The sequence below is a fragment of the Epinephelus fuscoguttatus genome, linkage group LG22 (assembly GCF_011397635.1).
Source record: "Epinephelus fuscoguttatus linkage group LG22, E.fuscoguttatus.final_Chr_v1".
Taxonomy (NCBI): domain Eukaryota; kingdom Metazoa; phylum Chordata; class Actinopteri; order Perciformes; family Serranidae; genus Epinephelus; species Epinephelus fuscoguttatus.
Window position 1 is genome coordinate 2,746,662 of NC_064773.1, and position 12,414 is coordinate 2,759,075.

The 12,414-nt window shown below is 41.3% G+C and overlaps 1 protein-coding gene across 1 annotated transcript; it reads left to right on the top strand.

The window, feature by feature from the left end:
• The first annotated feature begins 844 nt into the window (after positions 1 to 844).
• Positions 845 to 9,038, top strand: cct2 (chaperonin containing TCP1, subunit 2 (beta)). The gene is made up of 16 exons (XM_049566777.1): positions 845 to 898; positions 2,550 to 2,624; positions 2,742 to 2,807; positions 3,283 to 3,394; positions 4,052 to 4,128; positions 4,219 to 4,331; positions 4,725 to 4,927; positions 5,020 to 5,120; positions 5,278 to 5,405; positions 5,624 to 5,727; positions 5,871 to 5,990; positions 6,070 to 6,198; positions 6,337 to 6,440; positions 7,002 to 7,101; positions 8,357 to 8,498; positions 8,677 to 9,038. Exons 1-16 carry the CDS (start codon positions 896 to 898, stop codon positions 8,705 to 8,707), a joined length of 1,608 nt encoding a protein of 535 aa, XP_049422734.1. The 5' UTR covers positions 845 to 895; the 3' UTR covers positions 8,708 to 9,038.
• The last annotated feature ends 3,376 nt before the right edge of the window (positions 9,039 to 12,414 follow it).

A 12,414-nucleotide genomic window follows, 5' to 3' on the forward strand; every position in this document is an offset into this window, starting at 1 on the left:
ATTTAAAGTGTGAACGTCTGATGCCATCTGGTGTCGCAACAGGTACTAATACTTAATTTTCATTCATGGCTGGTTTATACTTCTACTCTACTGCATCTTACAGGCATATAGTGTATTTTTTTCCACTGCATTCCATTTATTTAGTTACTTGATGTATTGTTATAGATTAAACTAAGTACCCAGCAGTAAATTAAGTCATTAAGTCATCAAATGAGCTTCATCTTTAGCAGCTGCAACATTAAAGTGATTAACACATTATTTGCATCAATAATTATTATACAATAATATAAGTTATTTTAAAATGGATCATTCTATAAAATTAGTGCTTTTGCTTTCTGTATTTTTATTTTATTTTCACTTTGATACATTTGTATTTTACCTAAATAAAATTCGGACATTTATTTGTAGAAGAATATTTCTACAGTGTAGTAATACTCCTTTAATTTAAGTAAAATATCAGAGTACTTCTTCCACCACTGTAAAACATCATGTGTTTATATAACAACCAGACAGCCAGTCCCATGGTGGTGACATTAGTAATGCCACCGCGTAGAAATACTCTGTTACAGGTAAAAGTCCTGTTTAAAAAAAAAAAAAAAATCCTTAAGTAAAACTGCAAAATATTTAGCATCAAAATGTAATTAAAATATTGTTATTATTATTTATCAATATTATTATCAATAACAATAATAGTAATAATAATAAATAATTTAATAATATTATTTTTACAGCACGCTACAAGTACAGTACTTGAGTAAATGTGCTTTGTCACATTCAACCACTGCAGACAACAGAGCTCTCCTGATGTGCCTTGAACGCAGCATCACGTTTTTACGTACTACGTCACTCCCCTGCCCAGCCCTTCTTCTGTGTGCGTGCACGAACCACAGACATCATGGTGAGCTTATACATTTATTTTACTCTCTTTTAAACCGATGCTGACATTTTAGAAAACAGCTCGTTACGTCGATAAGCAGCTAAACTCTCAGAGCGTCTGTTAAACTCCTAAAAATCCGTTTGAGTTGTCTGTAGCGTCTCTGTAGCTTTCAGCTAACGGTGCTTTAGCTAGCAGTGCTAACCGGCGGGCAAGCACATGGATGTAATGAATACGCTAACGGCTAAGCTAACTGCTTCAGAGTTAATTTTGTACCGTTATATGATGTGTTGAAGCTGTCGGGTCTGCCTCAGCTTATAAGATAGTAGCTGCTGTGTTAATGGATGTGTCTGCCACACACTGCGTGTTCTTGTTCTTCTCAGATTAGCCTGTTAGCATGCTAGGTTAGCTTGTCATCAGAGGCTTTGTGACTGTCAGGAGGAACAAATCACTGACTACACACGGCGATGGATCAGTCGTAAAACCAGCAATATATATAGCGTGTGCGTGAAACATCACACAACTGTTACTTCCAGCAAACTTTAACCACGGCTCCAGTTGTCAGTTTTAATTATTATTTATTATTTCAGTTAATAATTTCACTGGAAGCTTCTAGCGGTTTCTAGGATGACAGAGGCAGGGCTCCATCGCTGCTGCTTTCACTGGTGCTCGGAATAAATACTTCCGTTAATCCCTCACGGTGTTTCAAGTTGAGTCCAAGTAGGCCTGTAATTATCAATAAATGTACATGTCTAAAAATTTAGAAATATCACAAATGTGCAATAATTGGGTTTGAAAGAAAATGTTGAACTCCTACACAAACTACATCAGATTTGACAAACATATTTATATGCAGCCACACCGTATTTGTACCTGCATAGCTGCTCCTTATTGTTATCTACCTTTTTTATATTTAACATTTACTGTTATATTATTTAAGTATTCGGCATATTTGCACTCCTCCCACTTTGTGAAGTTACTGTCATGTGTTGTTTTACAACAGAACATAAATACAAATACTATTTGAATAGAATAAAATGAAAGTAATCTATTACTTGTATGCAAATCCTTTAACACATGTACCTAGAGAGATCATATGGATCTTTAGATGCTCTTATCTCATTGGGTTAGGATACATATGAAACTGGTAAAGAGAGGTTTCACCTTTACAGTCGTGGAGGAGACTGTTGTGATGCTGTTGTACTGAAGCTGCAATGATCAATCGATCATCAGAAAATGTAACTATTTAAATAATTAATCAAGTGTTTATAGCAATTTTTTTTTTTTTTTTCAGAAAAATGTCCAAAGACGTGACTTTTGACTCTGAATCACTATTTTCCATTTTTTATAGACAAAACAACTAACTGATAAATCTGTAATGTAAAATAATTGTTAGTTGCAGCCCAAAAAAATGAAATTAAAGTAGTAAATTTTAAGGCAGCAGATGGGTTGTATGTATAATTTTACAGACCGTAATAACTGACTCGTGGTTTCAGAATCACTTTTACCGAGATAATAAAAACACAGTGGGACATCCCTGCTTATTGAAAACTAAAACTTGCATTAGACACATGCTGGAAACCTAAAAAATATATATATCAAAGAGTTATTGTGTCGTATTGTTGTCAGTGTGTGTGTGATGATATTGATGGCTTCATTGATGGTCTCTGTGCAGGCGTCCTTATCGATGGCCCCGGTCAACATCTTCAGACATGGAGCTGATGAAGAGAAAGCTGAAACTGCACGACTGGTGGGTTTGTTTCTACCTGTGGTTTAGGGTTTTATTTTTTAAGTGAACGATCTGAAGATGAAAGAACATTTCCGAGACTTTATCTAACTGTTTTTCTATCTGTGTGTTTCTCTGCAGTCTTCCTTCATCGGCGCCATCGCTATCGGCGATCTGGTGAAGAGCACTCTGGGTCCAAAGGGGATGGTAGGTCCTGTTTACCACGACAGATGATTATTGTTTTGATATCACAGATTATCATGTTGAATTCAGGCATTATTGAACTGAAGAAAAAACTAAAACGCTTTAAAAATGCAAAAACTGTTTTCTCTGCCGCAGATTAATCTGCCGTGAATCAGAATCAGGTTTATCATCTGCAGGTTTTTATATACAAGGAATTTATGTTGGTGTTTTGGTGCATTACAATAAGTACAGAGAAAATCAAAGTACTGTTGAAGTCAAAAATCATTAATATAAAGTATTTGACAATAAACCAAATGAAAAATCTATTAATCAAAGGTTGTTTGCTACACATGTGGAGCTGTGTTGTGATTCTCTTCAAAGAGCAGGCCTAAATGTTGCCGAGAACAGGTTGATGAGTTGGAGCAGCAGCCGTCTGTCGGGTTGATTTGCTCGATTTGTCTGTTGTTGAACAGTTTCCTCTCGTCGTCTTTCTCTTCAGGACAAGATCTTGCTGGGCGGAGGGAAGGCAGGTTCAGTGACGGTGACTAATGACGGAGCGACCATCCTGAAAGCCATCGGAGTCGACAACCCCGCCGCAAAAGTTCTGGTTGGTGAGTGAGGCCGCCGAATATCTGCTGGACAAACTGGCTGCACATCGTTTGGAGTATTATCTCTGTACATCGCACGAAGGCTGCAACTAAACATAATTTTTAGCAAGCAATATCTTTTTATTTATTTATTTTTTAAATTAATCTGGCGACTGATTTATCCTAAGTCCCCACGTACGAAGGCTGTGACCTTGGTGCAGTAGCTGTGGGTTCATTTCCAACTCACAGCACCTCGTCGTGTGTCTGAAGTTCTACTTGGAAATAAACGGAATTCTTGTAAAGTTTTGAATCAGAGAAATAATTTCTTAAAAAAATTTGATACCTTTGTGAAATGTTGGTCTTACATAGACAGCAGTGAAAGGAACTTTTAAGAAATAAAAAGTTGCAGTAAAGTTCATCATATCCAGTGTTTTCAGTTTTTAAGTGTACAAGTACAACAAAGATGTTTTATAAAATAATTGCAGGAATTATTTTACTAATGAGTTCTGCAGGTTTACTCATAGGAGAATAAACATTCAAGTTAAATTTAAGGCTGTAAAAATAAATTTGTGTAATAATTAAACCCGTCAGTTCATCAGGAGTCAAAGTGAGTTGGAAAAGAAATGATGAGCAGTGTTAACGATGGAAGAGTAAATTTGAACTTCCTGTTTGTGTGTCCAGACATGTCGAAGGTTCAGGACGATGAGGTTGGAGACGGGACGACCTCCGTCACCGTGCTCGCCGCAGAGCTGCTCCGGGTAAACACACAGTTTGGATTTATTTGAAGATGAGTCATGCAGGTTTTAGAGAGTGATGTCACCTCTCACTCACTGTTGTTGCTGCTGCAGGAGGCGGAGCTTCTGATCGCCAAGAAGATTCACCCACAGACCATCATCGCCGGCTGGAGGAAGGCGACTCAAGTTGCCAGAGACGCTCTGAGGGAGGCTGCCGTGGATCACAGGTACATGAACTGTTTGTCTCACTGAACACAAACTAACGTAATGTCTGAAGGCTGCAACACTGTGAGACTGAGAAACTTCATCATCAGGCCTTTGTTTTTATGTTTATTTCCATTTTTTTTAGTTTTTTTCTTTTATCTCTTAAACTTTGCTTTATTCTTTATTTGGATCCCCACGAGTGGCCGCGAGTCTTCCTGTAAAAATAAAGCTAACAATAAACAAATTTAAGCAGCAATAGAAGAAGGCTGAGATGAGACGGATGTTCACGATGGAAACAAAAAGCAACAAAAATAAATTAAAACGGAAGATGATCCGTCACCTGCACCAAACCCTCAGTTAATATATTAACCCACAACTCTTCACCCTGTTTCCTTCTCCATCCCTCATCTCCATAGCAACGACCCGGCTCGATTCCAGGAGGACCTTCTGAACATCGCCCGGACGACGCTGTCCTCCAAACTGCTGACTCACCACAAAGATCACTTCTCCCAGCTGGCCGTCGACGCCGTCATGAGGCTGAAGGGCTCTGGCAACCTGGAGGCCATCCACGTCATCAAGAAGCTGGGAGGCAGCCTCACTGACTCCTACCTGGACGAAGGTGAGCGTGTGTGATGTCACATCCACTAGGCTGATCTCTGGTGTCTGATTGGCTGCTGTACCGTCACGTGTGTGTTGGTGCTTCATCTCCAGGTTTCCTGTTGGACAAGAAGATCGGAGTGAACCAACCCAAGAGGCTGGAGAACGTCAAGATCCTGATCGCCAACACCGGCATGGACACAGACAAGATCAAGGTACACACACTCGAGCATGGGCTAGCTCTGTTAGCATCATTAGCAGTGTTAGCACGGCTAGTGGCGCTAACATAGTAAACAGTGCTGAAGTGGTTTAGCAGCTCAGAATAAAGTCACTTACCGTGTGTGTGTGTGTGTGTGTGTGTGTTTGTTTTAGATCTTTGGCTCCAGGGTTCGTGTCGACTCGACAGCGAAGGTTGCAGAGATCGAACTCGCAGAGAAAGAGAAGATGAAGGAGAAAGTAGACCGAATCCTGAAACATGGAATCAACTGCTTCATCAATAGGTACACACACACACACACACTCTCTCTCTCTCTCACACACACACACACACACACACACACACACACACAGCCAGATAGAGATTAGTTACCTTAAGAAGTCTGAGAATTTTCTTAGCTCATAAACCAACACTTCATCCTTCAGTTCATCACGAACGATCAACATCCTGCCCAAACAGGAAGTGTCTGTGCGCTGACTGAACTTCTTTCTCTCCTCACAGACAGTTGATCTACAACTATCCAGAGCAGCTGTTTGCTCAGGCTGGTGTCATGGCCATCGAGCACGCTGACTTCGTCGGCGTGGAGCGCCTTGCTCTGGTCACTGGTACGTAGAAACACACACACACACACACACACACAGTGTCAGTATGAGGTTCCTGTAAGTTTTAAACTGATGTTGACGCAGTACTTATGAACTCTGTGTGTGTGTGTGTGTGTGTGTGTGTGTGTGTGTGTGTGTGAGATCAGGAGGAGAAATCACTTCCACCTTCGACCACCCCGAGCTGGTCAAACTCGGTCACTGCAAGCTGATCGAGGAGGTGATGATCGGAGAGGACACACTCATCCACTTCTCTGGAGTCGCCATGGGTACGGGCACACACACTCATCACGTATACTGCCCTCTACAGGCAGACACGTACTGACCCTCTCCCTCCTCCTTCCTCAGGTGAGGCGTGCACCATCATCCTGCGAGGAGCCACTCAGCAGATTCTGGACGAGGCCGAGCGCTCGCTGCACGACGCTCTGTGTGTGTTGGCTCAGACTGTGAAGGAGCCACGCACCGTCTACGGAGGAGGTTAACACACACATACACGCACTGCACACACTCATTCTAAAGCAGGATTGATCATCAGGCTATGGCGTAGCGTACGACGTCGATTCAACACAGAAGTATAGATTCCTCTTAACACACTGACTCCTCCTCTCCTCCCAGGCTGCTCTGAGATGCTGATGGCCAAGGTGGTGACCGATCTGGCCAACAGGACGCCAGGAAAGGAGGCGGTCGCCATGGAGTCTTTCGCCAAGGCTCTGAGGATGGTACGCACCTGTTTGTCTGCTTTGTTGTGAAATGATTATACCATGTTACATCATGTGTGAGCTCACTGACGACAGCACATTTACTCAGGTATCAAAGTGTAGGTACCAAACCTGAGTATTTTTCCAAGCTGCTTTCTTCTCACTACATTTATCTGACAGTTTCATCTGAAGACTTTTACATGAAAACAAACTTTACTTACAAACCTTCCCTTTAAATATTGTCAGTAATTGTGATGTATCAGTGATAATGTTGAGGTTTGGACTGTGAAGGTGTCACTTTGGGCTCTGGGTCAGTGTGACGCCATTTTGTACTATTTTCAGTTGATTGAAGGAGAAAATAATCAGCAGATGAACGACTGAAAAAGTTTTCAGTTTGTCCAGTTTTGATCTCTGGTTTATAACTGAAGTTTTAAATTAAGAGATTGTTTTGTTTGAAAGTTATGTGAAGAGGGAATAAAACAAAAAGCTACCTGACTCCTCTGACAGTCAGAGCTTCTGGAGTTTTTGAGTTGGGGCCGCTCCTTTTGTCTGACTCATTTTTCTCACTGTTTTCTCGCCCAGCTGCCGACCATCATCGCCGACAACGCCGGCTACGACAGCGCTGACCTGGTGGCTCAACTGAGAGCTGCTCACCAGGAGAACAAGACCTCCTTCGGACTGAGTGAGTTAACACACAGACAAATATTCATCAGTCGAACACTATTATATTATTAACTTCTCTTTATGCTTCAAGTTTGAGTCCAGAACCCTTTTTAAACAGGAGTTGTGCAAATTTGCAGGAAAGCCCAATCAGTCTTTTTTCAGCATTGGCAGTATAAAAACAAAATTGGGGAGTGCAGCAAAATGCCGCCTACCTACTTTTGTTTATACAGAATGTGCCTTTTTCGGGGCAATGGGGGGCGTGAGCAAGTAACAAAACGTGTAGCTCAGCGTGTGACGTAAACAGTGACGTGGGAGGGAAGCCGCGGCTGGTCAGTCCTTCGGTGATTCTCTCGTAAGTCGGCCCGTTCTTCACCGTCCCCGTCATCTGACAGTTAATGGCCTCTTCGTTTGCGAGGACAAGGAGGGCGCGCAATTCCTTGTCTCCCCAGTTGCTCATCTTTACAGTGTCTGTCAGGTTTGTGTTTCCCTCTTGCTACTAGCTGCTCGCTAATTCCTGCTATCAGCTGTTTCCTGTTTATCCACCGCCAGTGGGTCGCACGTGCAGCGTCATCAACAGCCCCTCCCACAAGTCATCAACAGCCCCTCCCACAAGTCATCAACAGCCCCTCCCACAAGTCTTCAACAGCTCCTCCCGTTGCAGAAGGTCGCCTCAGTCTGTTTAAACTAAAGGGTTCCACCAATATGTCTACCCTACGAGGCGGAAAATTGGGCACCTCGGATCAACTCGCCAATCCGGCTCTGTGTGTCTAAATGCTCGCAGCTTGCCGGCAAAACGGCCCGACATTCAGCAAAAATCTGGCAGTGTGAAAGGAGCTTGTGTTTCTGTAAAAGTTGTCGACTTTTCTTCAGATTTTCAACATGACTCAAGTTTAAATGACGTGCAAGAAGCCGATATATGAACGTATGTTTTTCCTACGTAGTTGCAGAAAACACCAGGTCTCTCCTTTAGTGAAATTAACATATTGTCATGTCTGCTAAAAGTAAAGAGTAAAATAAGAAAACAACTCTTAATATATGCAACACACACACACACACACACACACACACACACACACACACCCATGGAACAGCCACCAGGAGCAATTCGGGGTTCAGTATCTACCCAAGGATACTTCAGTGTGCGAGCCACAGCCGCCCCAGCGTTATGTTTGAATACATTTAATGTGGATCTTTCCAAAACAGTGGTTCATATTTTTACACGTTAAAGCTGGCTTTAGACAGACATGATGAGAGTGTGTGTTTTTGCCCTGCAGACATGTCTGAAGGTGTGATCGGCAACATGGCGGAGCTGGGCATCACAGAGTCCTTCCAGGTGAAGCGTCAGGTGCTGCTGAGCGCGTCTGAAGCCGCTGAGATGATCCTGAGAGTCGACAACATCATCAAAGCTGCGCCCAGGTCGGTCCATCGCAGCTTGTCCTCGTCTCTGTGCCCAGTTTATCTTTATACATGTGTCTGTAAACTTTAAAGTTTCATATAAAGAAAATGAAGCTTTAGTTTCTCCTGTTGCTGCTCAGAGTTCCTCACAAGTCAAAACTTCAAACTGTTTCCTGACTGTTGTTGTTTGTTTCTGTAGGAAGAGAGTTCCGGACCATCACCCCTGCTAGAGGAAGAGGAGGATGAAGATGACGAACGGGGGAGGGATCAGTTTTGTTATTTATGGCCTCTGTGTAGATCAAATTTGAAGAAACGCTCCGCTGTCCTTTTTCTCTGTTAATCTCACTGTGGACGCCGGCTAACGCTAGCACCACCCAACACTGTGTCAGTGGGAAGTGTGGAGCTAATGTGACGTGTTGGTGATGCTAACGTTAGCTCAGGTTACAGCACTTGCTGGAGGCTGGTTGTGCTAACGTTGGCCGGTTTGTGCCGATTATGACGGAAGTTTGGACGTTGTTTGTTTTTGTTTACTGAAAATAAAAAAAACAATCCTCACCAGTAGATTTGTTTATCTTTGTGTCTTTAAGTAGAACTGTCGATTGATTAATTTTGTTAATCACGATTAATCGCAGGTTTAAATTCCATAATTCTGCGTTTCAGAACGGTTTTAAAGTCCGAATTAACAACATGAAGTAATTCGTAGAGGGTGTTTTGAGTGGGAATTAAATTCATGCAAAGAAATTAACTTTATGTGAGAATGGCCATGCTTCATCAGGTCAGAGTGACTGAGACCTCAAAGTGTCAACACACTGAAGTTACCCAACAGCACTGAAACCACACACAAGATTCCTGTTAATCATAAAACTTGTTCATTTTCCCCTCAATAAAAGATGCTCGGTCTTTACAGTCGGCAGTAAACTTCATTCAGCACTGACTAATGTCACAGAACGTACCTCATACTTGCACATCTGTTGGCAGAATGTAGATCAACATAACCATGAAACACCTTCCTCTGAGCAAGGGCACGTATATGTAAAAATATCGGACCTAAATGTGGCTAAAAGGCGTCCAACAGTTCTTAAAAAGCCTTAAATGTAACTGTCAGACAAATAAAACAGCAAAAAGTTTGTGTGGCCCGTTAAAAAATAAACTGATTTATTCTCACCAACACCTCAACATGTAATGCACATAACTGAACATATTTATTCTTGTTTTTATTCTATTAATGTAACACAAGACATATTTGATATTTCTGAATACAACATAGTTTATACAGTGTTTATAAGTGTTTAATGACTCAGCAGAGTGAAGATATTTTTATTCTCGGTATCTTAAGTATTAGTGTTAAACACTGTAGCATGATGAACATTTTTATTTTTATTCTATTTTACTACTTTATATTAACATCTTTTTCATACTCTTATTCTTCTAATTCTCTATACATCGGAGCGACTGCAGCGAATCCCCTCGGGGATCAATAAAGTGTTTCTGATTCTGATTACAGATCAAACACAGCTCACTGAGTAGAATTTTTAAATTCATTTTGACCTGAAAAATATCATCAATCTGTCTGTTATGATCCTCACTGTTTATTTTTTTGATATGTGTGTGTTACAGTAATAATTTCTGTTTTATTATTTTAAGTGTGTTTTCATGCAGAATTGAATGTAACGTAAACATACACGAGCAGAATTAATGTAATTTACCTTAAAATAAGTTCTGTAATTTTCTGCAAAAAAACCAAACAAACAAAAAAACAAATATGCTCACAGAAATTTTATTAAAATAGATAACTGCTGTTATTTCACATAGATTTATTTGTAACTTTAAACATGTTAAAATACAGTTATTTACAGTAAAATCAGATTTTTTTTGTTTTCCCAGTGTTACCATTAATCTTTTGGCGTGTGTATAGCAGTGATAATTTCTGTTTATAGAGGCTGCTTTTTGTCAGTGTCTGACTCCTCCCCCTATCTCTAAGGCTGAGCCCAGACACCCTACAGAGGAAACTCACTGCTTGTATCCGTGATCTCATTCCTTCAGTCACTACCCAGAGCTCATGACCATAGGTCAATCAATCAATCAATCAATCAATTTTATTTATACAGCCCAATATCACAAATCACAATTTGCCTCACAGGGCTTTACAGCATACGACATCCCTCTGTCCTTATGACCCTCACAGCTGATCAGGAAAAACTCCCCAAAAAAACGGTAGAAACCTCAGGAAGAGCAACTGAGGAGGGATCCCTCTTCCAGGACGGACAGACGTGCAATAGATGTCGTACAGAACAGATCAGCATAATAAATTAACAGTAATCCACATGACACAATGAGACAGAGAGAGAGAGAGAGAGAGAGAGAGAGATGCAGGTAATGACAGTAGCTTACAACAACATTATTGAAAGTAATAATATTATAGTTATAGTTCTGGTTACTGCGGTACAATATGTTGAAAGTATGTATTAATACCTGGCAGTATACATGTGTGACAATAATCATATGTGTATAATAACAGTAGAAGTATGACTAATGACTAATGATGGCAGCAGCAGCAGCAGGAGGCATCTGGCAGGACCACGGCAGCAGCACAACCACACACGTCACGCTGTCCAGGCACCGCTGTGATATGAGTTAATCTGAGAGACAGTGGAGCACAAAGGCTCCGGAGAAGAAGCCGAGTTAGTGACATCCAGAATGGCCGGGTTAGCTAGATGCAGTAATAGGATACGAGAGAGAGAGAGAGAGAAGGAGAGAAGGGGCCCGGTGTATTATAGAGGGGTCCTGACTAGGCCTAAGTCAGCCTAACTAGGGGCTGGTACAGGACAAGCCTGAGCCAGCCCTAACTATAAGCTTTATCAAAGAGGAAAGTCTTAAGTCTAGTCTTAAATGTGGAGACGGTGTCTGCCTCCCGGACCGTAACAGGAAGATGATTCCACAGGAGAGGAGCCTGATAGCTGAAGGCTCTGGCTCCTGATCTACTTTTGAGACTTTAGGGACCACGAGTAACCCTGCGTTCTCAGAGCGCAGTGTTCTGGTGGGATAATATGGCACTATGAGCTTCTAAGATATGATGGAGCTTGACCATTTAGAGCTTTATAAGTTAACAGTAGGATTTTAAATTCAATTCTGGATTTTACAGGGAGCCAGTGCAGAGAAGCTAAAACAGGAGAGATATGATCGCGTTTCTTAGTTCCTATTAGTACACGTGCTGCTGCATTCTGAATTAGCTGGAGAGTTTTTAAGGGCTTACTAGAGCTACCTGATAATAGAGAGTTACAGTAATCCAGCCTTGAGGTAACAAAAGCGTGGACCAATTTTTCTGCATCTTTTCGGGTCAGGATAGGCCTAATTTTCGCAATATTACGCAGATGAAAAACTGCAGTCCGTGAAGTTTGTTTTAAATGAGAATTAAAAGACAAATCTTGATCAAATATCACTCCGAGGTTTCTTACGGTAGTGGCAGGGGCCAGAGCAATGCCATCTAGAGAAACTATGTCATCAGATAAAGAGTCTCTGAGTTGTTTGGGGCCAAGAACAATAACTTCAGTTTTGTCTGAATTTAACATCAGGAAATTGGTGCTCATCCAAGTTTTTATGTCTTTAAGGCAATTATGGAGTTTAGTTAATTGATTACTTTCTTCTGGCTTCATCGATAAATACAACTGAGTATCATCCGCATAACAATGGAAATTTATAGAGTGATTTCTAATGATGTTACCTAAAGGAAGCATATATAGAGTAAACAGGATTGGTCCGAGCACAGAACCTTGCGGAACTCCAAAACAGGTTCATTGGATGGTTCATTGCGAACGTCAACAAACTGAAAACGATCAGGTAAATAAGATTTAAACCAGCTCAGTGCAGAACCTTTTAGGCCAATTAAGTGATCCAGTCTCTGCAGTAGAATTTGATGGTCAATCGTGTCAAACGCCGC

What these genes read in the sequence shown, in the direction of transcription:
- cct2 (XM_049566777.1), top strand. An exon ending in AAGCTGAAACTGCACGACTG is followed by an intron (nt 2,625 to 2,741) that starts GTGGGTTTGTTT and finishes GTTTCTCTGCAG; the next exon opens with TCTTCCTTCATCGGCGCCAT. An exon ending in CTTCTCTGGAGTCGCCATGG is followed by an intron (nt 5,991 to 6,069) that starts GTACGGGCACAC and finishes CTCCTTCCTCAG; the next exon opens with GTGAGGCGTGCACCATCATC.